This window comes from Neolamprologus brichardi, chromosome 3 (assembly GCF_056152115.1).
Source record: "Neolamprologus brichardi isolate AB-2024 chromosome 3, ASM5615211v1, whole genome shotgun sequence".
NCBI lineage: Eukaryota > Metazoa > Chordata > Actinopteri > Cichliformes > Cichlidae > Neolamprologus > Neolamprologus brichardi.
Window position 1 is genome coordinate 6,960,001 of NC_142106.1, and position 27,674 is coordinate 6,987,674.

Consider the following 27,674-nt stretch of genomic DNA (forward strand, 5'->3'; position numbering starts at 1 on the left):
CCAGTAAAACTGTGTGTTTCTCCTCTCTGATTCTCAGCTGAAGAAGTGTCTTAGAATACATCTCTTGACACCTTGCAAGGTCAAAGTTCTGTTTTATGTTATATTAGTGATGGGTCCAGCAACACTGACGCACCGACGCATGTATCAAGCTCACCCAGCGATGCCTGTATCGGTGTGTGTGTGTCGCTTTAAGAAAAAGTCATGTGATCGATACAGCTGCTGTATCGCTCATTGCCAATGTGCCAATCTGTGTTTAAAAGGTACCGCATCCGCATCTGCCAACGGAATGAGTCTCCACCAAAAAAACACAAAATTACTCTCGCAAAGATTAAAAAAACAAAAACAAAACACATCTCTCCATAACAAAATGAAGCTCGAAAGAAAAAGAAATGTTTCTGCTGTGTGGGATCATTTTGATCTTTTAACTGCAAATAAGGTACCTGTTTGTCTGTCTTTGTTTCAGTGTAATCTATCAGAACAGGAAAAACAGCAATGTGACCTGCAGTGTAAAGTATTTATTTCATTTGATGCAGGTTAAATGTTGCATCTGTTCTGTGGAGCTTTCTTACACAAACAAAAGCACCTCCTCAGTGTTCAGGCATTACAGAGCCAAACATGAAAATAAGACAAACACACCGAGAATGAACACAGGTCGGCCTATATAGACACTGAACAGCTTTATCATCATTTTTTTAAATTAATATGTGTTTTATTATTTTCATCTAGGAAGACTGCTCTGGACCAGGCAGTCCGGAATTTTATTATAAAGGACTGCCAACCCCTTAGTATTGTGGAGAGAGAGTGTAACGTACTGGGGGAATAGGAAGACATCTTATCTGAACCTTATCCACCTGGCTTTACAGTTTGTGTACCCCAGCTTCATCTGTGCCTCTGAGTTTTCCAAAGCTGGGGAAATGGTGTAAAAAAAAAAAAAAACGCAATAGACTGAATGCAAAAACATTGGATAAACTTATTTTTCTGAATAGAAATTTATAATAAACTCTGAGTCAAATGGGTAATATTACATCCACAATACTTTCATTTTAATTTTCACTTAATGTCATTCACAATATATTTTAAAGATGTCTACAATATGTGTAATATAGAAGATATAAAATGATTGTATGGACAGTACAATACCTTACAGTGTACAAGTATGACTTGGTCATTGAATCAGTGTCTGTTGTGAGTCTCAAGTAAATTGCCTGTAATGATATTTAAGGTCCAGCAGGTGTCAGAATGGAGCAAAACAGCAACACTGTGTCGACACAGTATCGATACAGTTTGGGGAATGTGCTGAAACGCTTCACGAGGCCTCATCTACCCATCACTAATGTAAGGTGATCATGCTCTCTGAGAGAATAGTGGTTCAGACACTCACCAGTCTTCAGCCTCCATCCTTTTGCTTAACATAGTCTTAGGTCATCGTAGTTCAGTGAATATCAAACTTTTTTTGCTAGGACCCCCTTTGTTTTACAAGAAAAATGTTTGCGCCCCCCCACCACCTAAACACCCCCCTCCCCCCCGCCCAAAAAAAAACACCTTCCCAGACGCCTTAATGCCCACTCACACCATGGGCCATCTGACCTCAGGAAATCACGTGATAGGGTGGGGCTAGGTTTCACAATGAGCTCACCTGAAACCCTGGCTGATTGTGACCCACACCCGTTTTCACACCTCGGCTCATGTGATTAGGTAGAAGATCATCAGGGGTCCTTTTGTCCCTCTTTGGGGGGACACTGCCACAGGGTTTAAATCTGGGACTCTCCACCATTTGACCCTAGAACTGACGCTATTCTTTCCAAGCTCCTTAGACTACGATGACCTGGATGACTGAGAACCTTCACAGACATATCTTGGCACTTGTGCAGGTGAAGCCAGGGAGGATATGCTTCATCATATTTTCTAGTCTTTGACTTTGAAGGAAGTTGGTTTGGAAACTTATTTGGCGACGTGTCATCGCTTTGCGTTTGTGTGGGAGCCCCGTCAAAAACCTGTCCATTATGCTAGCAGTGTCCAAGCATTCTTTTTTTTTTCTTTTCATACCGTGCCCCCCCCCCCCCTCCCCCTTAACAGGCATCTCCGAAAACGTTAGATAACTTATGGAAATATGTGATGTCTTGATAAATCGAGCAGATATTTGACGTTTACACAGCACCATTCTCGCATGAAAATATCTTAAAAGTTGACCCAGAAAGAGTAATATTTCAAACTCTGCCACTCTGTGTTCCTCCGCCACTGCCTCGTTTGAGTTTTGGATGAAATGCATTTTGGGATATTGCATTTCATCATTTCGAGCTGATTGGAGACCAGAACAGCCAATCAGATTTTTTTGCATCCAAGTCTGGCTGGTTTTGTGTCACAAATATAACGGTGTAGAGAAAGAGTTGAGCGTGCACGGGCAGAAATGTTGAGTGCACGAGCAACACATTGCGAGCCATCACAAATACAAAAACTGAGCAAGAGGGGCTGCTGTGTGTGTGTGGATAATAGCAAACACTGAAATACATTTTTTGCACGCAGCAATGAAGTTTGTTGACTCAAATTTAGCTTTTCTTCGCTTAAAATGAAATTCTCCTCAAAAATGCAACACTTGCACCTGCAAACGTTTTTTTACGTGCATTCAGAATAGTGGCACAAAAATAACGCCATAGTTTAATGGCTGCTGCTTATCAAGCATGACAGACAGTGTTCATACAACCCGTAGATTTGCAAAGGGTTTCTGGTAAAACATATGGTAAATGGTAAATGGCCTGTATTTATATAGCGCCTTACTAGTCCCTAAGGACCCCAAAGCGCTTTACATATCCAGTCATCCACCCATTCACACACTGGTGATGGCAGCTACATTGTAGCCACAGCCACCCTGGGGCGCACTGACAGAGGCGAGGCTGCCGGACACTGGCGCCACTGGGCCCTCTGACCACCACCAGTAGGCAACGGGTGAAGTGTCTTGCCCAAGGACACAACGACCGAGACTGTCCAAGCCGGGGCTCGAACCGGCAACATATATAATATAAAGTCCGTCTCTCTCCATGTATTCGCATGCAAGCACGTTGCTCCCATAAATCACAGACAGGGCAGTGGTGCACACTAGTGACATCACAGAACACTCTAATACCCTGAACAGTAATAGCTATAACCTTCAGTGACATCGTTAAATGCTCTTTTGCACTGATGTCTGGACATCATACTTTATTACCAGACTGACAGCCTGCCCAGAGTGATCCCAGAGTGATCCCTGCCTCTCTTCTTTTGCAAAACAAAAGCCAAACTGCGAGCCTGGTTGGATAAGTGGTGAAAAAAAAAAGGAAATAAAAACTAAGAAAAAAATAAAATAAGAAAAGGTATGCAAGTGAGTAGATAGGATGTTAAATCCTCTGAATTTAACTAAGCAGCTCAAAGAAAGCTTAGAGTAACAGTTCAAAGAAAATGTCATATTTTTTTTTCACTCATGTGGCAAAATGTAAACTCTGTTCAAAACATTTAGTGTTAAAATCATACATACAGAGCCATAGCCCTTAGACAACACTGAAGTGAAAAACACTGAATAAGAAAAGTAATGTGGAGTGGGTTAAACACCCGCTCATTTTGTCATTCTCATAGATGCCCATCTGAAAGTGCTGCTGAGCCTGCACCTGATTAACATGCCTGTTTTATAATCAGAGATGGTGAGAGCTGCTGTCCCCTAACTGTGCTTTCATAGTAAGTTCGTAACTCATAGCACAGTGGTGAAAGCTGAGGCAGCAGAGCACCTCGCATGCTGCTCTTCCATCAGTTTACACTCACACAGCAGCAGTTTATTCACAGTGCACAGATGCAAACCACCAGAAACATGCTGCTGCCCTCGCTGCTCGCCCAGCTCCAGCCAGACTGAAATAAATGCATCTTTGACAGTTGTCCACTGTGGCCACAAGATGGCAGAAATGTAAAAGCTGGATTAACATATTAATTGGCAGGTGATGAGCTTTATGACAGCAAGGAAACAGATTGCTTTTCTTTGGTACATTTTTAATTTACTTCTAATTTTGATTTGACCTTGACTAATGAAACGCGACTAGTGAGTAGTGAGACTAGTGAGTCCAGCTACAGGAGAGAAAAGTGGAAAACTCCAACACTGCTGCTTCAAGCTGCTGACGCTCCACACACTGAATGTGAGTTTGAGCAAAAACACGACTCAAAGGAAGTTTCAGTGAAGGTGGTAGAGGAGGGAGGGGAGCCAGGACTGACTGTACTTCCTGTCTGCTGTTTTCAGCTTCACTCACAGACTCAATGGCTTCCAGATCAGAGGAGGATCTCTGCTGTCCGGTCTGTCAGGAGGTCTTCAGAGATCCTGTTCTTCTGTCATGTAGCCACAGCTTCTGTAAAGACTGTCTGAAGAGATGGTGGAGAGAGAGACCAACACACGAGTGTCCAGTTTGTAAGAGAAGATCTTCAAGGAATGAACCACCTTTAAATCTGGCTTTAAAGAACCTGTGTGAGTCGTTCTTAAAGGAGAGAGATCAGAGAGCTTCAGAGGCTCTCTGCAGTCTGCACTCTGAGAAACTCAAACTCTTCTGTCTCGACCATCAGCAGCCAGTGTGTCACATCTGCAGAGACTCAGAAAAACACACCAATCACAGATTCAGACCCATCGATGAAGCTGCACAACAACACAAGAAGGAACTTCAGGAAACTCTGGAGCCCTTAAAGAAGAAGTTAAAGGTTTGTGAAGAAGTTCAAGTGAAGTTTGATCAAACAGCAGAACACATTAAGGTCCAGGCCCGACACACAGAGAGGCAGATTAAGGAGCAGTTTAAGAAGCTTCACCAGTTTCTAGCAGAGGAAGAGGAGGCCAGGCTGGCTGCACTGAGGGAGGAAGAGGAGCAGAAGAGTGGGATGATGAAGGAGAAGATGGAGGCTCTGAGCAGAGAGATAGCAGCTCTTTCAGACACAGTCAGAGCCACAGAGGAGGAGCTGAGAGCTGAAGACGTCTCATTCCTGCACAACTACAAGGCTGCAGTGGAAAGAGTCCAGCGCTGCCCCCTGCTGGATGATCCACAGCTGCCCTCAGGAGCTCTGATAGACCAGGCCAAACACCTGGGCAACCTGACCTTCAACATCTGGAACAACATGAAGGACATGGTCTCCTACACTCCTCTCATTCTGGACCCAAACACTGCAAATCCAAAACTCATCCTGTCTGAAGATCTGACCAGTGTGAGAGGAAGAGGAAAGAGGCAGAATCTTCCTGATATTCCAGAGAGGATTGATTATTCCTACTCTGTCCTGGGCTCTGAGGGCTTTAACTCAGGGACTCACAGCTGGGATGTCGAAGTTGGAGACAGTACAGGGTGGATACTGGGTGTGTTTGCAGAGTCTGTGCAGAGGAAGGGAATCATACTGTCTGGATTATGGAGAATACGGTTCTATGAAGGTAAATACTCAGCACTCTCACCATCAACTCCTCTCACTGATCTCTCAGTCCAGAAGAAGTTCCAGAGGATCAGAGTGAATCTGGACTGGAACAGAGGAAAGCTGTCGTTCTCTGATCCTGATACTAACACACACATACACACCTTCACACACACTTTCACTCACAGGATGTTTCCATATATTGACACTGTTTTTACTGTTGGTAAAGTGAAGGTGTGTCCGTTGAAGGTGTCAGTGTCAGTGCAGCAGATGAGTTGAGGATGATGATATTTCTAATGTTGTTTCCTGTCAGTGAATTGAAGCTGTTAAACTGCAGCTGTCCTCCTGCTGCCTCGTTGTTCCAAAGCTCTTTGTTTCTCTTTTAGTTCTCACTGTTTCTTTCTGTTTCTGCTGTCCACCTTTTCACATGGAAAATCATTTCACTGTTTCTCACTGAATGACTCCCCAAACTAGATTTGAAATTCTATCAAGTTTCTAATCATTACAAGTGATTCATGTTTCTATTTGATGTGTAAATGGAGATGATTTCGTTTGCTGGGATATGGACTGACATGTGTTGAATGGGAGGAGCAGTTTGTTGTTGTCTTCTTGTCTGTTTATGACAACAATAAATCTATTGTTGAAACAATGATTCATGTTTAACTCCATATATGAAATGTTTCTGATCTTTGAATTCTGTTTGATTAAAGACTTTCTTCATGACACAAATGAGATTTCAGTGTATTAATAGAACTAAATAAGCTCAGAGTTGAAAGGCTGGAGTATTATGTACGTGCTTCACTGTCAGGATCTTCAGGGGGATTCAAAGGGAAACATCAAACTGCTGTAATGAGATCAACTAGTTGGGCTGAACACACTTATCTGTAGTTTGTCTCCATCCAGGATCATCAGAATATAATGAACATGTGTGAAGAGCCAAAAAATGCTGCTGCCCTCTCAGCATGATGAGCTCCAGCCTTTGTTAACAGGAAAACAGGAAACATGAGACAACTTTCAGAGACAGTAACCAACTGTGGCCACAAGATGGCAGCAGCTGATCTGAGATCCTTTATTGGACAGAACGACTCTGCTCTGTGACGTCATCAGAGAGACGGCCTTCAGTTTGATAGATCTGACGTCACGTCTGCACTGCGATGATGAAAGCTGATAAACACATTGTTATTTATCCATGAAATCACCTCTGTCCTCTCAAGTGTAGCTGTTTACAGAGCTAAAGAAGTCCTTCATCATCAAAACAGACAAACATGTATTTTCTGTATGAAGTGACGTCATCCTCACTCTAACCTCTTACATACATTCTGTTCAGTTTTCCTGCTGTAAGAAAGAAACTGTGTGAAAATATAAATGCAGGGAAACATCCATTAATCACAGGTGAGCCGTTTGTTTCTGACTCACATTAAATGAGGCTTCAGGTGTAAATACCTCAGAAGTGTTTGTGAGTTCAGTAGAAGCAGACCCAGTCAACCATCATGGCATCCACAGCACTACACAATGCAACAGAAAGGCCTTCATCATCTGCTGAACCACCTCTGAACCACGACGCTCTCCCTGCATCTAAAAGCTGTTAGTCAGGATGAGATGCTGCTGTGATCGCTCACAATTTACCTGTGAGATCTTTGTAAATATTGTCTTTGTTTCTGAAGGAAACACCTTTAGTCTGTTTGTATTTGGAGTGCAGATCTGGGCGTCCATCACTTTAACCTGCACACGTTTAGTTATTGAGTGTAGTTGATGTTTGGCAGCATTTTATAAGTGACAGTTCATGAACGGTGAAGGAACAGAGGACGCCTGACCATCCTACCTGTGTCAGTAAGAACACTTTAATCACAACTTCACAACTTAACACAACTGAAACCTGAATTCAGTGTTGCATAGTTTACTAACAGTGTGTGCTGACACTGAAGTTAGCAGTTTGTTTCCTAAGAGCTGCTGGGACAAACCACAGTGACCGGCTACAGAGTTTAGTTAAGGTGGTTCTAATATGTGACCTGTTGAATTATTTACAGGGATTTATTTTTCATTTAAAGCATCATTTGTGAAGTTTTTATGAAGTTTAGTTCTTTTATCTTCTTTGTGTAACGTTTAGATTTTCTTCTCTTGTGTTTTAACTCTTCAGGTTTCCTGTAACAGAGATGTAAACCACCGTTTTCTGATGGTGCTGCACTGTGACATAAACACTGCCACTTTATTAGGCACACTTTTCTGACAGCAGGTTATAACCCCTGCTGGAAACATCCCCACAGATTTGGATCCTTATTGCCATGACAGCACCACACAGCTGCTCCAGATGCTGCAGGATGCTGGTCAGGGCTCTAACAGTGAAACTTTACTGAAAGTAAGAAACCTGAGACCATAGCTGGACTGGCCATCGGGCATACCGGGCACTTGCCCGGTGGGCCAGGTGATTTTTTGTTTTAATGGGCCGATGTTTTTTTGTTTTTTTCTTGTTTTTTTCCATAACGGTATAAACACTGCACATGTGTCAAAGTCAAGGCCCGCGGGCCACATCCGGCCTGGCGTACATTTATATCCGGCCGAGATCATTTTATATAGATGTACTATTATTGTTATGCATGGCCCGGCGATATGAGGCGCTAATAATATACAAACTACAGATCCAATAATGCAGTGCTGCAGCCTCCTTGTTGAACGCTAGGCTAACTGGGAACATTCCCACCTCAATCAAGTCAAACTTCTGTTATTGTGAAGCTAGCCGCTCACAATGGTGGAGAGACAAGTTGACTCTGAAAGCAGAGCCTTTCAGCGCCAGTGGGTGACTGAATATATGTTTACAGACATTGTTGCTAAACCCGTGTGTCTTATTAGTGGAGCTAATGTGGCTGTAATGAAGGAATTTAATTTAAGACTCAGGCACTACGAGACAAAACGTCAGGATAAGCTGAAAAACCTAAATGCAGAGCAGAAACTACAGAAAGTAGAAGAGCTAAAGAAGAATCTGACATTTCAGCAGACTTTTTTCATTAGAGCAAAATCACAAAGTGAAGCTGTTGTGAAAGCAAGTTTTATTGTAGCAGAGGAGCCAAATCAGCCTGGTACCGCTCTGAAGAGCTGCATGATGAAACTGTGCGACGTCTTGTGTCCAGACAAAACGCAAATTTTGGCAAATGTGAGCCTGAGCAGAAATACGATTGCTGATCGGGTTGGTGAGATGGCCACTGATTTAAGAACACAGTTGTGTGAAAGAAGCAAAAACTTTATTGCATACTCTCTTGCTGTGGATGAAAGGACAGACATGATGGACATTGCACAGCTGGCCATTTTCATCCTTGGAGAGGAAATATTGGAAATTAAATCGATACATGGGACAACGACAGGAAAAGACATTTTTAAAAACGTATGTCAAAGTGTAACCGACATGAAACTGTCCTGGGACAAACTTGTTGGACTTACAACAGATGGAGCGCCGGTGCTGTGCCGTGAAAAAAGCGGACTAGTCAGCAGGATGCGAGTAAAGATGCTGGAGGAGAACTGTACCGGTGAGTTAACATCACTGCATCACACACCAGGAAAGGCTGTGTGGTAAAGTCCTAAAAATGGAGCATGTAATGATCACCGTGACGCAGACCGTAAATTTTATCTGAGCTAAAAGTTTAAATCACCGTCAACTGACAGATTTTCCTCAGCAAGGAAACCTGTCAGTTCATGGACATGGCATGTATGATGCGGTGAAGGCATTTCAAATGAAGCTGTCACTAATGCACCAGTGCAACTTGCCTCACTTTCCCTGTTGCCAAGTAATGTTGAACCAAGTCCGTGGACTTTGCTGAGATGCACCTGTGCAGATTCAGATGGAGCTGCAGTGTAATGATGCACTCAAGGCAAAGTACGACACTGATTGGTCCGCAGAGTTTATTAGCTCCATTCCTGAAGCAATGCCTCAGCTCCGTCTACATGCGGCTCGGACCTTGTGAATGCTTTCATTTATTTTTGGCGTTTTTGGCAGCATATATTTTTTATGAAGAGCAAAATATTTAAAGTTAAAGTTTATTTAACCTCTTAAGCCCCAAGACTACCTGATTTCCTGCTTTTTGCCCCCGTATCAGGGGGTGTTGGGGCTTAAGAGGTTAATCTGGAATAATATTCCTGTCTGTTTTTATTCATATTTATGTTTTAAAAACATTGTTTTAGTGTATTCAATAAATGTTTATCTTGTTTGGCCTGCGACCTTGAGTTTTGGCTCAAGTTTGGCTCTGTGCAATTGAGTTTGACACCCCTGGATTAGACTAATGGGTGCAGTTTGGTGACTGATCGGGGCGAAAACCTTGTTATTCAGCGCTGACGCAGGGATCGGCGGTTCGAGGGGAGTGAGAGTTAAATTCAAACTCTTAGAATCCATTCAATTTTGTTCAGCTCCAGAATCTATCAAAGCGTGGATGTGGGTTTTTGCATCTGTCAATTTGTCCTGGAGAGACTCCGCCCTTTTTTCCCCTTTTTACTAATTTGACACACCTGAGAGGAACGGGAGTGGTAATTTACAGAGAGTGCTCAGTGACACATAAGGCTGGTGGAGCTTGGCATCAAGGAGAGAGGAGGATACAGCGCCGGCAACCAGAGACGCGGAGCGAGCGGTCCGACTGCTGCAGCAACAGGAGGCCAAATTACGCGTCTGCAGGGAATTAGAGGCGACGAGACGGGCCGGTGCCGATTGGCGGTTACAAAGAAGCGGCGGGCAGAGTTAAGAGCTCTGCCCACCCGGGGTAAGTCTTTTGACTTTCCCCTTTTAATGAATGAAAGCTGCCTAAAAGAGTAGTAACTGCCGCTGCCTCCCTTTCTTTAGTGTACCGGGGCGCAGAACGCGGAGAGGAAGGCGAGGACGCCGCTGGGTTCCCCTCCTGCACCGCTTCACTGGATTTTTAATGTTGTGTTTTATTGATTTTTATTGTGTTGTCCCCTGGGCCAGGGTTGTTTTAATTCATTTTACATTTTTAACTATTTAAATATAATAAATTATATTTTAATTATAGTTTTTAATTCGTGTGCTTTCCCTTGGTGGCTCCACTGCTCTGTCCGTTTGGAGGAAGGTTTCCCTCCTTTAAAAAAAATCACTGTGGAAATAAAATCACCTTCGCTCCGTTACATATACAACAACCTTCAGAGAGTTTTGATACATTTCTGACCGACCTCAACTTAAAGGCAAGAACATGCGATTTTGGACAGCTGCAAGAATCTATGATAAGAGACCAGATCGTATTTGGAATAAAAGATACAAAAATAAGAGAGAGGCTTCTGAGAGAGGTGGATCTGACTCTAGCAAGTGCTGTGAAAGCCTGTCATGCCAGTGAGCTCGCAATACAACATGCAAAAACCTTCAGCGGGTCGCCAAGGGAAACAGACACGGAAAGCACAGCTGTAGCTGCAGTTAATACACGGCAGGCAGGGCGCACGTACAAAAAAGAACAGAAAGAATCAAAAGACACTTTCTTGTGCACAAGATGTGGCACAAAACATGGAAGGAAACAATGGTATTTTATGGTAAAATATGCAAAAGAGAGTACACACAGTAGAAGAAACTGCTCTCAGTGACACGTTTTTTGTGGGAATGGTAATGCAGCACGATACACCCATGGACCAACCTGCAGTCAGTACAGTGAAGCAGGACAAATGGACAGAGATGTTACCAGTGAATGGAGCCCTGGTAACCTTCAAACTGGACACAGGAGCCAAGGCTAATCTGGTGAATGAGCTGGATGTGAAAGCAATGAAAACGAAACCACACATATTCCAAAATAACAGTTTACTCCAAGCATATAATGGAGAACCAATCAAAACCAAAGGTAAATGCAGGCTCAGGGTACAAGTAAAAGGAAAATATCACAGTCTGATGTTTATCATTGTGCCAGAGGGACATGAATCTCTGTTGGGAGATGAAGCATGTGAGAGACTCGGCCTAGTCAGAGTGGTATACAGTATAAACAGCTCTGAGCCCAAAAGTGTGAAAGAAATAGTGGATCTGTACCCAGACATATTCAAGGGGTTTGGAGTCTTACCCTTCACCTACAAGATAAAGCTGAAAGAAGGAGCTCAGCCTGTGGTTCATGCACCTCGACGTGTTCCAGCTGCTCTTAAAGACAAGCTTAAAGAGGAACTAGAGCGGATGGAGGCACTGGAAGTTATAAGAAAAGTTGAAGAACCTACTGAATGGGTTAACTCCATGGTGTGCATTAAAAAACCAACCGGCGCTCTTAGAGTCTGCATGGATCCGAAAGACTTAAATGCTAACATACAAAGAGAGCATTACCAGATACCTACAAGAGAAGAAGAAACAAGTGAAATGGCTGGTGCAAAATTTTTTAGCAAACTAAATGCGTCCCAAGGATTTTGGCAACTCAAGCTTCATGAGGACAGTACAAAATACTGCATGTTCAACACGCCATTTGGGCGTTACTGCTTTTTGAGAATGCCTTTTGGAATTTCTTCAGCTCCTGAGATATTCCACAGGACCATGGAGCATATGATCGAAGGAATCGAGGGAGTCAGAGTTTATATGGACGACATCATTTTGTGGGGATCCACACTACAGCAGCACAATGAGAGACTAATAAAGGTTTTGGAAAGAGTGAAACGTTATGGACTTAAACTGAACAGAGCAAAATGTCAGTTTGGTGTGGGTGACATTACCTTTCTCGGTGACAAGCTGACAGCCGAAGGCATCGAGCCGGACAAGGAAAAACTACGAACTATACTGGAAATGCCATGTCCTGAAGATAAAAAAGGTGTGTTGAGAATCCTAGGAATGGTTAACTTTATTGGAAAATTCATCCCAAGCCTGGCGGCCAAAACAGTGCACCTGAGACAGCTTCTACACAATAGCTGCGAATAAAGAACTGGAAAACGAGTGGCAACAACTGAAAAAGACACTTACAACAGAGCCAGTTTTGGCGTATTTTGATCCAAAAAGAAAAACAAAAGTGTCAACAGATGCATCGAAGGCCGGGATCGGCGCAGTGTTGTTGCAGGCTTATGGAGACCACTGGAGGCCAGTGGCATATGCCTCAAGAGCAATGACAGAGACAGAATCTCGCTACGCCCAAATAGAAAAAGAGACATTGGGGCTAGTTTTTGGATTTGAAAAGTTCCACACCTATGTCTATGGTTTGCCAACATTTGTGGCAGAGACTGACCACAAGCCATTGATAGCCATAATCAAGAAAAACTTAAGTGAAATGTCTCCACGCATTCAAAGATTGATGATGAAGCTACAGCGCTATGATTTCAACTAGATCTACACACCAGGTAAACACATTGTGTTAGCAGATGCGCTCTCTAGGGCCACAACCCCAAACAAAGAGCAAAGCTCCACAGAGATGGATGTAAATATACATGTAAACCTGATAGCAGAGTCACTTCCTATGTCAGACAGAAAATCACATCAGATCAAGGCTGAAACACAAAAGGACTCTAGTCTGCAAAGAGTTGTAACACTGTTGAATGGGAAATGGCCAAGAGGTGAATGCAAAACATACTACAACATAAGAGCAGAACTAAGTGTTGTGAATGGACTTCTGCTAAGACAAAACAGAGTAGTAATTCCACACTCACTGAGAGGAGACATCCTGAAAAGACTGCATGAGGGACATCTAGGCATAGAGAAATGCAAACGGAGAGCCAGAACAGCAGTCTATTGGCCAGGTATAAATGCAGACATTGAGAAAATGGTTTCAACTTGTGATACGTGTATCAAACACCAGGCCAAACAACCAAAAGAGCCTCTGACCATAACAGACATACCGGAGGAACCATGGCAGAAAGTCGGAACAGACATTTTCCACCTGGGAGGACAAAACGACCTGCTGGTTATTGATTACTTGTCAAACTATCCAGAGATGGCATTATTGTCCAACATGTCAGCTACTTGTGTCATAATGCACATGAAATCAATATTTGCTAGACATGGGATACCACAGATTGTTCAGAGTGACAATGGACCTTGCTATAGTTGTAGAGAATTCCAACTATTTGCTCAGGAATATGACTTTAAACATGTGACCTCAAGCCCCCTGGATCCACAGTCCAATGGGAAAGCAGAGAAAGGTGTGCACATTGGGAAACAGTTACTAAAGAAAGCACAAGATAGTAAGGCAGATCCTTATTTGGCACTACTGAGCTACAGAGCATCACCACTGGAGCATGGCAAGTCACCAGCAGAAATATTAATGGGAAGAAAACTACGGACCTCTCTTCCTTACACAACAACCAGGAAACACAAACAAGTGAGAGACAAAATGAAACAGTTGCAGAAGAGACAAAAGGTCAACTTTGACAAGTCCTCAAAAAGTCTAAAACCACTCGCATCCAAAGAAGCAGTCAGAGTGGAAGATGCAAACATCTGGACAAAGAGAGCAACTGTACTGGAGGAGGTAAACCCAAGATCATACAATGTGAAAACTGAAGATGGACTGATATTAAGGAGAAATCGGAGGAGTTTACTGTACACTCAAAAGACAATGGGACCATCGGAAGGACAGTGTGATGACAACAACACACCACCTGTTAGGTATGTTTCCACAGTGTTGTTCAGCAGTTAACATCTAAAGAAAAGGGGATGTGTTGATAGGAGTTATGTGGGTTAGTTCAGCTTCACCACTAGGAGGCTGTCTAACCAAATTGTGATATATACTGTGTCGTAGAAGCAGCGGCAGGTTATGTTTTACATGCATGGATATGAGCCACGTTAAAATAAAGAAGCTTGCTCACTACTATTGGTGTTTTATTAAAAACACGACACTGCCCACCCATATCCCCGTACTCACCGGTGGGCATTCCCATTTGGGCGAACCAGGCAGACTGCAATACGATGTCCCATTCGGCCGCAGTACAGGCACTCCCCTGCTCGGAAACGCCGCTCCCTCTCCTCGGACGTAAGACGCGAGCGTTCGATTTGCATGGATTCAGCAGGGGGTGAAGGAGGACGCAAGATCGTGGGGGTGAAAACTGGTAGAGGTGCGGGGGAGGTGAGCGGGGGTGCGACCCGGAACGGCGACCTCTGAATACAAGGATGCTTTTCATTCTCTCTCGCCCCAACTCCTCAAAAGAAGCTGGCTCATCTCGCGAAGCTAGCTGATCCTTCCTTTGATCATTGAGCGATTGAAGAAATATGCCGCGAAGTGCCGGTGTTCTGACAAACGGCCCTACTTTGGCAAAATGTCCTACTGTACATAATTTATGCACATTTCTGCTGCCACACAATAATTCCAGCATAAATTTAAATGGGTAGGACGGTGTTAGGAAAAAAACATCCTACTTTGTCAAAATTTCCTCCCTAAGTAGTTTATACAAATTTCTGCTGTCACAGAGTAATTCGAGCACAAATTTAAGTAGGAATGAGGGTTTACTTAACTTAACTTTGCCTATCAGAGTATGCTTGTAGCTCATATTCATAAAGCCAGGATGGTTTGCCACTTCTTTTTACCCGTTAAAGTGTGCTTGTAGGTCACATTCACAAAGGTAGCATGGTTTGGAACGTAATACTTCCTGTTATACGCCTGTCACCATTTAAGTGATTGGAACACCTGACTATATAAACTTTGACAATGAACTCACTCCATTAGAGTTACAGTATATATTTACTGAATATATTTACAGATATTTGACATTTACAGATCCAACAGAACACAGGGGGAAAGCAGTGGAAAAGAAACAGTATTCATAACAAATTATGCACATTTTTCACACAAGTACTTGACCAGGCTGGTCTCATATTGAGCACATCCAAAATATGCCCATCTGAGACAAATCTCACACTGCACCTGAAGAGGGAGAAGGGAGGGTGTAAGTGTGTTAACCAACATTACGAATTTGATGAGAAAATAATTACTACAGTGGCTTGCAAAAGTATTCAGCCCCCTTGAACTTTCCCACATTTTGTCACATTACAGCCACAAACATGAATCAATTTTATTGGAATTCCACGTGAAAGACCAACACAAAGTGGTGTACATGTGAGAAGTGGAACAGAAATCATACATGATTCCAAACATTTTTTACAAATAAATAACTGAAAAGTGGGGTGTGCGTAATTATTCAGCCCCCTGAGTCAATACTTTGTAGAACCACCTGTTGCTGCAATTACAGCTGCCAGTATTTAGATGTGCAAAGCTGGTAGAGACAGACCCTAAAAGACTGGCAGAAAAGAGGAAAGAAAGAAACAGGAAAGAGCTCAGTTTGACTTAGACAACCTTTCTACATCCAAGCTGAGTCAAAGCTCATTCATTTGTAACTGTATCTGTTGTTCATCTCTCACAGAACAAGTTCTTACAAACAGCTGAAGCTGAAGCTCCAACACAGAAACACTCACTGACTCTGAGATCAGAAATTCATGTATGTTTGTAACACAGTTTGACTTTGTGTCAGTAAATCTCATGAACAGCCTGAAGATGAATAAACTGTAGTTCAGAGTCACTGACAGACAGCACAGACACACACTGTTGGTCTGTGAGTCTGAACATGATGATCAGCAGAGAAATGAGAAATAACACCACGTTATGGATGTTTGACGTCTGCAGCCATCTGATGGATGTTCAGCAGAATTCTAATTCATCTTCAGATCATCTGATTCACAGTTGTCCTCTAGAGTGGAAAGAGCCTCTGGATCATTACCAGGTTTAGAATCACAAGACTTTCTCTTTGACTTCACAAATTTAACAATTGCAACAAAAGCAACAGCAGCAGCAGCAGCAGCAGCAGCAATCAGTCCAATATGTCCTCCTGTCTGACCTGCAGGTGAGAAACAGGTGTGAGGTGTCAGCTGTCAGGTAGGTGATGAGTGAAGAACAGAACAGAATCCATTTCCTCTTCAAACTGCTGTCAGACATTATCTACTGCACTCTGATCACATCACTCAGACCAGCTGCTTTCTACAAAGTCTCATCAACAACATCTTTAGAAACAAACATCAACAACCAGGAAGCAGCTTCACCTCTGATCACACACACACTCAACTCTACTCACTCACCTGGAGGATCAACAACATGAAGGTAGATGATGCTGATGTTGCTCCATGACCTTGTTTCATTCATGTAGACATGACACTCGTATGTTCCAGCATCATTAATCGTCACATCCTTCAGAATCAAAGACACGTCTCCATCCTTCATCTGTCTGTCCTGCAGATCCACCCGGTTCTTAAAAGATGGATGCTGGCTGTCTGGATCAAAGTGACCATCCTGGTACAAAAGCACATATTCATCTCTCAGGTCAGCTCTGCTCCAGTTCACAACTACGATGTTGTTGTTTGCAGCTCGACATGTCAGAGGGACGTCCTGTCCAGACTCAGCTGTGATGTTTTTCTGGTCTGAAGGGAGAAGCAACACAGATAAGAGGGGTTAAAGGTCAAAGTACAACTGTTCACTTGTACTTGTACACCAGTCAGAGAGCATTGAGCCGGGCAGTGCTTTACCACTCAAGATACACCATTTTGAAGTCTCTAAAAATTTATATCTTCAGCTTTAAACACACTCACAGTGATGTTTGATCAGCGTGATCATCCACAGCAGGTTAGATTATTGGTTACTAATTTCACTGTTTAAAGGTTCATACAGGTTGGACAGAGAGTCCATGAAGATAGGATCGTGTTGTAAGTGAAATAAATACAGAAGTGGTCACTTCTGTATTTAATCATTAGTTATTATTAATCTCTGGCTCTATTTCACAGCTTGTCTTTCTCCTTCTTAAAGGTCAAGATGATGTTTTATCTGGTGTGGTTTTTCTGACAGAAACCTGATTCCATATAAATGACTTTAGCATTATCACACCGACTGACAACCCGAATAATATGAAAATAATTTCTCCACTTTCACTTATTCTTTTCAGGGTCAGCAGTCTCAGGGCGAGAGGCAGGGAGCACCCTGGACTGGTCACCAGTGGGATAACACACAGACCACTCGCACTTACATTCACACCTATGGTGTAACCTATCCCCACTAAGTCTAAGGAGCTTGGAGTTCTTTAAGTTGCTTGAAGACGTTTAACCTCTCAAGCTTCTGGAGAAGCGTCTTAGACTACGATGACCTGGATGACTGAGAACCTTCACAGACTATCCCCACTAACTACATGTCTTTGGACTGTGAGAGGAAGCTGGAGTACCAGGGGAGAACCCACACAAACTTTAAACAGAAAGAGCTGGCCTGATGGTGGAATTGCACTCAAGACCTTCTTGCTGTGAGACAACAGTGCTAACCACCGTGCTGCCATGCTGCTGAAAATAATCTAAAAATAATTCTTGAAGAAATCATTAACATGTAACCCAGGGCCATTCTATTCATTCTTCTTATCAATCTCAAAGATTGATGAAGTTTCTCAAAGTTTCATCCTGACACTACAACACATCACACTGACACACACATTACATTTCTTTGTCTCTGTGCTGCAAACTGCTGACCAACACACAGACTCCACCCAGCTTTGTGTCGATCGCAACACTGAATGAATAAGAAACTAATTCTTAGAGAAATATTATCAGCATGTAAACCAGACTGAGACTCTTTATCTCAGAAATAAACTCAGTTTAGTTTCTAACAGTTAAATCTCACCTGCAGAGACGAACACGACAAACATCAAAGTGGAGCAGAGTGACGCAGTTACAGCAGACATGTCCGTGTTCTCTGTTTCTTCTGATCTCACTCTTAGTTTGTTCTAAATGTCTGAGTCTGTTGGTATTTTCACTGAATAACTGAACCTGAGTTTAAACCTGAACAGTGCAGATTAAATTTAAGGTTTAAATAAAGTTAAAGCTGCGGTTAAAACTCTTCCCTGTCTCGTGAGGACGTGGCGTTAGAGTGACGTTTGGTAGGTTGGACTGAGGATGCGCAGAAATAAGTGCGTCACAACAAACGAGGCGAAGTGGAAAAGTTTTAGTGTTCAGTTGTTGAACGATCTCCACAGAACAAAATCAGAACCTCTCATGTGTCGTCATGTATGAACAGTTTGTGTTACAGTCGCTGAAGAAGAAGAACGTTTTGTTTCTGACGGCAGTTTGATTCTTGTTTCATCGTCTCAAACAGAAAAACTGACTCAATATGAAAATAAGTCTCAGGGAAATATTTTTACTGTGCAGCCAAAACTTCCTGGTTTATCACAGAGTTAAATCTCACCTGCCGAGACGAACACGACAAACATCAAAGTGGAGCAGAGCGACGCAGTTACAGCAGACATGTCCGTGTTCTCTGTTTCTGCTGATCTGACTCTTAGTTTGTTCTAAATGTCTGAGTCTGCTGGTATTTTCACTGAACAGCTGAACCTGAGTTTAAACCTCACTGCACAAGTTTAAATTTGGGTTTTAAATAAAGATCAAAATTTGTCTTCTGGCCGTTTCCTCAATCGCAAAATATCTGACTTGTCTCTTAAGGAAGTTGAGCCAAGTGATGTTGTGACCTCTTACATTCGACTGTAGGACAATCATAAAGTGTGTCATAACTAAAGTGGTGAAATCTAAAGCAGGTCTTAGTGTTTAACAAGTTCAGTTCTTGAATGATCTCCACAGAACAACACAAACTTAACCCATCTCACCATCAACCATCAGCTACATACTACAGACCATCTGTTACTCCAGAACATTAACAATCTGTTAATCCACTAAAGCTCACAGACTTCAGTCAACCTGTCAGATTACCTAAAAGACTGAAAGACGTCATTTTAAACACTTACTGTTTTTCTGAAGGATCTCTGAAACCCCCAAACACTCTTCTGACCATCAGGATGTAAAAAAATCCACTGACAGATAAAAAACAGTGTCAGGTCAGCAGAAACTTACTGAAGTTTCATTTCAGATGAGCAAAATGTTTTACAAAAGTAAATTGCTCAAAAATGAAAAGTCAGAAGATAAAATATAACAAGTACAGAAAATGTGGGCAAACAGACCTCTGTAGCAAACAAATACAGACCAAACCAGCCATCATCCATTCACAGACAAACAAATTCCTACATGTGTAAGATTGTTTGTTTGTTTCACTGACGTATTTGGTTTTGAATAAACCTAGTACTATGCAAACACTATGGGTGTGTTTTTGAGTTAGAGTCCAGCACACAGGAGTAGGGGATCAAATCTCATTACTTTTCAGCCTTTTTTGTCCCTTGTAACCTCATAAATGCAGAGGACAGACATAAGACATAAGATTTCTAGGGCTGAAAAACACATTTAAGTTCTGTGTCAGAAAACTGTATCCAGTTAGTGTAAATTATCAGATTCAGAATATGTTATTGTCATTTTGACAAGTACAATGAAATTACCTGCAGTCCCTGCAGCATCAAGAGAAAAGTTTAAATATAATGGCAAAAGAATAATATTTTTAAAAGTGGTAGAACACAGTCCTTCCGTAATGACTGTGTTCTACCAACATGGCACCAAAAAACATCTGAGCTGAAAATTTTAAGTAATGATGTCAGAAATTCAACACATTTAACTTTCCATGTTATTATTTAGATTCTGCTGGATATAATCAGCAATAATCGTTCATCTGAAACCGAACCAGGGTCTGATAAACTAGGTAAGGTTGGTCCTCTCTCTAAAAATAAACGATCATGTAACTGCTGTAGCTTACTCACTGCATTTCTAGCTTCTACCTGTTAGCTTTCATGTGTGATGACAGCTTTGTGCACCTGGCTGTTGAGTTCTGTGTGTGAGGAATTTAATTGTTCAAGTGGATTTTAAATACCTGCATCTGTGAAGGTGGGAAAAAAGGCTGTAAATGATTTGTCTCCAAGAAAAGTTTCAGTCCTTTAATGGTGTTTCTCTGGCAGTTAGTCAAAGTGAAGAAGGTTGCTGTCCTGTTGTAATCACGTCAACTTACTACATCAACTTAGTCTCCTTTTCCTGTACAGTTTTCCTTCAATTGGTTATCACGGTGGATAGGTGACCTGATAAGGAATCTGACTGACTTCATACAGGTTTCATTAAAATGTGGGATGTCTGCAGTGGAAAACAAAAAACACAGTGTGTTTGTACCCTGATGTTTTTATGCAAATTATATTTAAATGAGAGCAGCCTGTAAAAATATCTCTTCGTCACGAAGCTAGAAAACATTTAGGGCCAGAGTTACTGACAGTGCAAAGCATTAACATTAAAAAGATTCATTAAAGAAGCTCAGAGTCACTTTGTGAATGAAAGCCACACAAAATGTTATTGTCTAATAGTCTGGTCAGCTGTTCCACACACATTTAAGGTGGATTAAATGTGTAAAAATGCAGTTCTCCTCTGGAGAAATCCTGAGCTCCACTTTAGTCTCAGTCCTCAGGACCTCATACAGTGCCCAGTGATTTCTGTGAAGAGAATGAACCCTGATATCATGAACATATTGATTCTCCTTCAGCCTCCTCTCTTTGATGTGAATAGCTACACTATATTTATAGAGAAACACATTTGAAACTTGAGCTCACACTGGATTATTTTGGAAAGGCCTAAATCAGTGCCAGTAATTACTCAACTGAACTTTCTATTTAAATTTGAATTATTTTTAATTATAGTGAATTATTAGTAGATCGCCCTGCATAACAACTTATTCTGCTTAGACACTGCCCAATAGCCTACAAAATGATATAAAATTGTTCAGGCGAGTGGAGCTTGATCAGGTATTGTGGAAGCTGGGTGATGTGAGCAACCAGAGAAAGATGTGTGTTATAGACCATAAGATATGTTTATGATATTATAACATGCAAAGAACTAGCTCTATTAGGGTGCAGACTCCTCCTCCAGTAAGTCCCTCCATGCTCCCAAAACAAATTAAAGTTAGTAATAAAACTCACCTCGTAGTTTCTACAGACTGATGACTGTGATGTGTGTTAGGGACTCCGGGACCCTAAGTGGCTCATAGGAGGCTTTTGCAGCTATGACCTATAAACAACACTGGTTTATCACGAGTAAAATAATGTATGCACTGCACAGAGTAAACACATACCAGCCACGATGGTGGCTTCAGGAAGGTAATCCGCGGGTGATCTCTGTAACACGAACACCACAATCAACACAAGTACTGCCAATTCAGGCGGAGGCAACAACAACATGTACACAGCTCCTACCTGAAACACCGGGGGAAGTCAGGTGACCGAAAGGAGATCACAGGTACACGATTCGGGGATGCTCAGATGGCCACTATTTATACTAGTGCCCACTAATGCGCCAGACTGAAAGTGGGATGAACCAAGATATAATATCCATCCTGTCACACCGAAGAAATTCTGGATGAAAAAAATATTCCGATTCTTCCCCAGATTCACTGGAAACAGCAGCAGGATCAGCAGGCTAGAAGAAGAATTTTAAACATGATCAGAATCATCAGAATCAGAATACTTTATTGATCTCTAGGGGAAATTATTTTTTTGTTACAGTGCTCCATTATAAACAGACATTAACAAAGACAGACAATACACTAACTAAGAATAGCATGCAGTTGTTTTCTATGCTCTCTGAAGATAAAGAAACAAAAACAAAACAACAAAAACAACACAATGAACCAGATCACAAAGTATTAGATCAACATTTAGCCCAGTGGTTCCTAAACTTTTTTTGCAAGGCCCCCCTTTGTTTTACAAGAAACATGTCCTCCAGCCACACACACCCATATTTTGTCTTCAAACTCCATTGTGGTTTATTTCACACCTCAAACTTTTAGTCAACAATTTAGCAAATACAAGTAAACTGCAATAAATTACAGGTAGTAATAAAATACACTTCTAACTCTTTTATGCTATGTCCACACGTACACGGGTATTTTTGAAAACGCAGCTGTTTCTATGCGTTTGGGACTTTCGTCCACATGTAAATGGCGTTTCAAATCACTGCAAGCAGAGGTTTTTTAAAACTCAGTTTTTGCGTTTACTTTCAGACGAGGACTACAGAGTTCATCACACAATGCCAAAGGTATGTGCCTTTTTTCACGTAACAATGCACCCCACGTTATTGTTTACATGAGATGAATTTCTACAATGACAGATTTAGACAAAATTTACTGTCAATCTGACTATCTGGAGTTTTTACACACTTATACACACAGTTACTGTACCTCCATTTAGAAAGGCAGAGGCATCATGGTGGAATTATTTTACGTGTAGTTGTTTTTTTCCTGTATAATCATATTCAACATTGTTATCAATACATTTTCCAAAAAATGCCTGCCTGTGCAAAATGGGTTTACAGTTTTTTCTGATGGGTTAAGCACATTTTTTGTAACTATTGGCTATTTTTTGCAAAACTCTACACACAAATAAGAAAACTCTTCACCAAATCAGCAAAACATTGTAGTTTTCTTGCGACAGCTAATAAACCTGCTTAACTCTCCACACCTTTGTAAAAATTGTATATTCCTATCAAAAAGTTAACACAAGCCATCACATTAATAAGCACACAAAGCACCAACTACACACTGATGGTATGAATAAAAAACAAATCTGGCTTTTGCTTTCTCTGTGCACAACGTAGGCTATTTCAGTTTGAGGTCATACTTTTGTCATAGGTCCGTAAACATAGAGGGATCCAAACTTCAAGTACTGGTGTTTATTCACACACATCAAAACAAACACAAGTGTTTATTTCCTTTTCAAAACAAAATAGTAATTTCACTGAGGAATAAAAAGAAATCAGTCTACATGATGTCGTCTCTCACAAAATTTGTGACAATGTCCTCGAGTCCAAGGCACTGGGGAAAAAATCTTCTGGAATGGCATATCCAGGCCTGACATGATGCCTGGTCAATATCCCCACATGCCTCCTTCATTGCCTGTAAAAGGGCTGTGTGTTGATGGGGATGACGGTCATAGACCTTCCAGCGGCCGGCAGAGAAGAACTCTTCAATTGGATTCAAGAATGGAGAGTATGGGGGGAGGTTGAGTAGTCACTTGCAGAGTGGGTGATCTGTAAACCAGTTGCGGACCAAAGCAGCCCTATCGAAACTAACATTGTCCCATATGATGACGTATCTGGTCTGCTCTGGTCTCTGAACATTAGTGAGCATGTCATGTAAGGTGTCCAGGAATGTAATAATGTGTGCAGTGTTATATGGGCCCAGGATTGCATGATGGTGAACAACACCATTTTGACTTATGGCGGCACACATAGTTATGTTACCACCACGCTGTCCTGGGACATTGATTATGGCACGGTGTCGGACAATGTGAGACTCTGTAGTTTTCTCTGGTCCCCTCCCCAATCAGACCAGGAGTGACATGTTTAGCCGCATGTTCTCCTTAAATTGCTGGCTGTCTGAGTGGTGTCCCAGAAACGATGTGGGCTTCATAGATAATTGGCAAACCTTCTGGAGGAAACCTGGTCTTGTTAGGAGAGACGGCATCCATCCCACTGTGGATGGAGCAGCTCTCATTTCTAGAAATATGGACAAATTTATTAAACCCCCCAAAATATGACTATCCAGAGTTGGGACCAGGAAGCAGAGTTGCAGTCTTACATGCCTCTCTGCAGCTTCTCTCCTCCTGCTACCCCCCCCCAAAAACCCATCTCCATAGAGACTGTGTCAGCTTCCAAAAAGACAAAAAACAAACTAAAAACCAGCAACAAACAACTTAAACATTTACAAAGAAAGAACAATACAGTATCCACATCTGAACCGGTGTTTAGTACTGGTGTTTATTCACACACATCAAAACAAACACAAGTGTTTATTTCCTTTTCAAAACAAAATAGTAATTTCACTGAGGAATAAAAAGAAATCAGTCTACATGATGTCGTCTCTCACAAAATTTGTGACAATGTCCTCGAGTCCAAGGCACTGGGGAAAAAATCTTCTGGAATGGCATATCCAGGCCTGACATGATGCCTGGTCAATATCCCCACATGCCTCCTTCATTGCCTGTAAAAGGGCTGTGTGTTGATGGGGATGACGGTCATAGACCTTCCAGCGGCCGGCAGAGAAGAACTCTTCAATTGGATTCAAGAATGGAGAGTATGGGGGGAGGTTGAGTAGTCACTTGCAGAGTGGGTGATCTGTAAACCAGTTGCGGACCAAAGCAGCCCTATCGAAACTAACATTGTCCCATATGATGACGTATCTGGTCTGCTCTGGTCTCTGAACATTAGTGAGCATGTCATGTAAGGTGTCCAGGAATGTAATAATGTGTGCAGTGTTATATGGGCCCAGGATTGCATGATGGTGAACAACACCATTTTGACTTATGGCGGCACACATAGTTATGTTACCACCACGCTGTCCTGGGACATTGATTATGGCACGGTGTCGGACAATGTGAGACTCTGTAGTTTTCTCTGGTCCCCTCCCCAATCAGACCAGGAGTGACATGTTTAGCCGCATGTTCTCCTTAAATTGCTGGCTGTCTGAGTGGTGTCCCAGAAACGATGTGGGCTTCATAGATAATTGGCAAACCTTCTGGAGGAAACCTGGTCTTGTTAGGAGAGACGGCATCCATCCCACTGTGGATGGAGCAGCTCTCATTTCTAGAAATATGGACAAATTTATTAAACCCCCCAAAATATGACTATCCAGAGTTGGGACCAGGAAGCAGAGTTGCAGTCTTACATGCCTCTCTGCAGCTTCTCTCCTCCTGCTACCCCCCCCCAAAAACCCATCTCCATAGAGACTGTGTCAGCTTCCAAAAAGACAAAAAACAAACTAAAAACCAGCAACAAACAACTTAAACATTTACAAAGAAAGAACAATACAGTATCCACATCTGAACCAAAGAGTAAAACAGTGAAATGTGGATTATTAAATATTAGGTCTCTCTCCTCCAAGTCTCTGTTAGTACATGACTTAATAATTGATCAACAAATCAATTTACTCTGCCTTACAGAAACCTGGTTGCAGCAGGATGATTATGTTAGTTTAAATGAATCAACACCCCCGAGTCATTCTAACTACCAGAAACCTCGAAGCACAGGCCGAGGGGGCGGTGTGGCAGCAATTTTTCACACCAGTCTATTAATTAATGAAAGACCAAGACAGACTTTTAATTCATTTGAAAGCCTGATTCTTAACCTTGTCCACCCCAGCAGTAAAACTCAGAAACCAGTCTTACTTGTTATCATCTATCGTCCACCTGGGCCTTACACAGAGTTTCTGTCTGATTTCTCAGACTTTTTATCTAATTTAGTTCTGAGCTCAGATAAAATAATTATTGTGGGTGATTTTAACATCCATGTTGATGCTAAAAATGACAGCCTCAATATGGCATTTAATCTGTTATTAGACTCAATTGGCTTCTCTCAAAATGTAAAAGAACCCACCCACCACTTTAATCACACTCTAGATCTTGTTTTAACATATGGCATAGAAACTGAACATTTAACAGTGTTTCCTGAAAACCCTCTCCTGTCTGATCATTTCCTGATAATATTTACATTTACAATAATTGATTACACAGCAGTGGAGAGTAGACTTTATCAAAGTAGATGTCTTTCTGAAAGCGCTGTAACTAAGTTTAAGAATACCCACCCATTGTTAGGGTTTTATCCAATACCAGTACCAAACCGTACTTTTGAAACGGTGCCGGTGCTTATACGGTGCTCGAACCGGTGGATAAAGTATGGAAAACACACACTTTGTCCAAAAACCTCTTATGTTTAGCTGTTTTTTTGGAAAAAGATAAGAATTTTAGCCTTTTCTACATCTATAGGGCATATATGGTATCACTCTTGACTGGAAGCAGTGCTTAATCAATGGAAAAAACACCAATTTTGTCCAAAAACCTCTCATGTTTAGCTTTTTCCCACTTTTTCTTTGGTCATTTTAGCCTTTTTGGCCAGGGTGAAGGGAGTATCTGCCATCAAACAAGAAGACAGCCACATGTAACTAAGACGGTGTTTGCTAGTTCACCTTACATGCATTAATTTAATAATGTGGTTAGCTTACACACAAACAACATTAAGCTACTCACGCAGAGAAGAACGGCTGTTGCTGTATCATCATCCTCATCATTTCTGCTACACTGGCAGGGCTAGGGGCCAGGACTCTACTCTTCGGGTTTTTGGGGGATGTTGCTAACTCCGGGTCCGATAACAGGCACCACACCCGCAGTAGATGTGCTCGGTGTGAGGTCTCACAGCAAGCTATCAAATACGGTGCATTTCTCGGCTTTTAACAAAACGCTATACGTCGCTAGGTGTGTCATCAGATTCGAGGTGTTACCTCCTTTGCACAGTATCACCTTAAAGCACTTGTTGCAGGCTGCTGAGTTTGCATCTTTTGCTGTGAAGTACAGCCAGACTTTCGACCGCTTCGCCTTGGGCATTTTTAGTCTGTAGCTCTGCTCTAAAAGAACGTACGTACCTGGGCCCGCCTGCTATCCTTGGAAAGGTAAAATGATTGGCTAGAATTCAAAGTGTATGACATCTCAGGAAAAAAAAGCACCGAAATAAAAGCACCGAAATAAAGCACCGAAATAAAGCACCGGAATGTGCGCTGCTTTTCGGTCTGGTTACTACCGTTTATGACAGATACAGGTACCCATCCCTACCCACTGTTATCATCTTCAATGTCCTGTGCCAACACAGAGCAGAGCAGCTATCTGAACGCTACTCCAACAGAGGTCGATCATCTTGTTAATAATTTCACCTCCTCACTACGTACGACTCTGGATACTGTAGCTCCAGTGAAAACTAAGGTCTCTAATCAGAAGTACCTGACTCCGTGGTATAATTCTCAAACACGTAGCCTAAAGCAGATGACTCGTAATCTGGAGAGGAAATGGCGTGTCACGAATTTAGAGGATCATCATTTATCCTAGAGAAACAGTTTGTTGCTTTATAAGAAAGCCCTCCGCAAAGCCAGAACATCTTACTACTCGTCACTGATTGAAGAAAATAAGAACAACCCCAGGTTTCTCTTCAGCACTGTAGCCAGGCTGACAAAAAGACAGAGCTCTTTTGAGCCAACCATCCCTTTAACGTTAACTAGTAATGACTTCATGAACTTCTTCACAAATAAATTTTTTATCATTAGAGAAAAAATTACCAATAATCATCCCACAGATGTAATATTATCTACAGCTACTCTTAGTACCATTGATGTTAAGTTAGACTCTTTTTCTCCAATCGATCTTTCTGAGTTAACTTCAATAATTACTTCCTCCAAACCATCAACGTGTCTTTTAGACCCCATTCCTACAAAACTGCTCAAAGAAGTCCTGCCATTAATTAATTCTTCGATCTTAAATATGATCAACCTATCTCTAATAATCGGCTATGTACCACAGGCCTTCAAGCTGGCTGTAGTTAAACCTTTACTCAAAAAGCCATCTCTAGACCCAGCAGTCTTAGCTAATTATAGGCCAATCTCCAACCT

General features: G+C 41.9%; 2 protein-coding genes across 2 annotated transcripts in view; one reads left to right on the forward strand and one right to left on the reverse strand.

Annotated features, from left to right (window-relative positions):
• Window positions 1-27,674, reverse strand: part of LOC148103302 (polymeric immunoglobulin receptor-like) — a 796,664-nt gene that overhangs the window by 219,379 nt on the left and 549,611 nt on the right. The window lies entirely within an intron of this gene.
• LOC148103313 (nuclear factor 7, brain-like) lies at window positions 4,114-6,200 on the forward strand. The gene is made up of 2 exons (XM_087831921.1): window positions 4,114-4,154; window positions 4,256-6,200. Exon 2 carries the CDS (start codon window positions 4,273-4,275, stop codon window positions 5,671-5,673), a length of 1,401 nt encoding a protein of 466 aa, XP_087688047.1. The 5' UTR covers window positions 4,114-4,154; window positions 4,256-4,272; the 3' UTR covers window positions 5,674-6,200.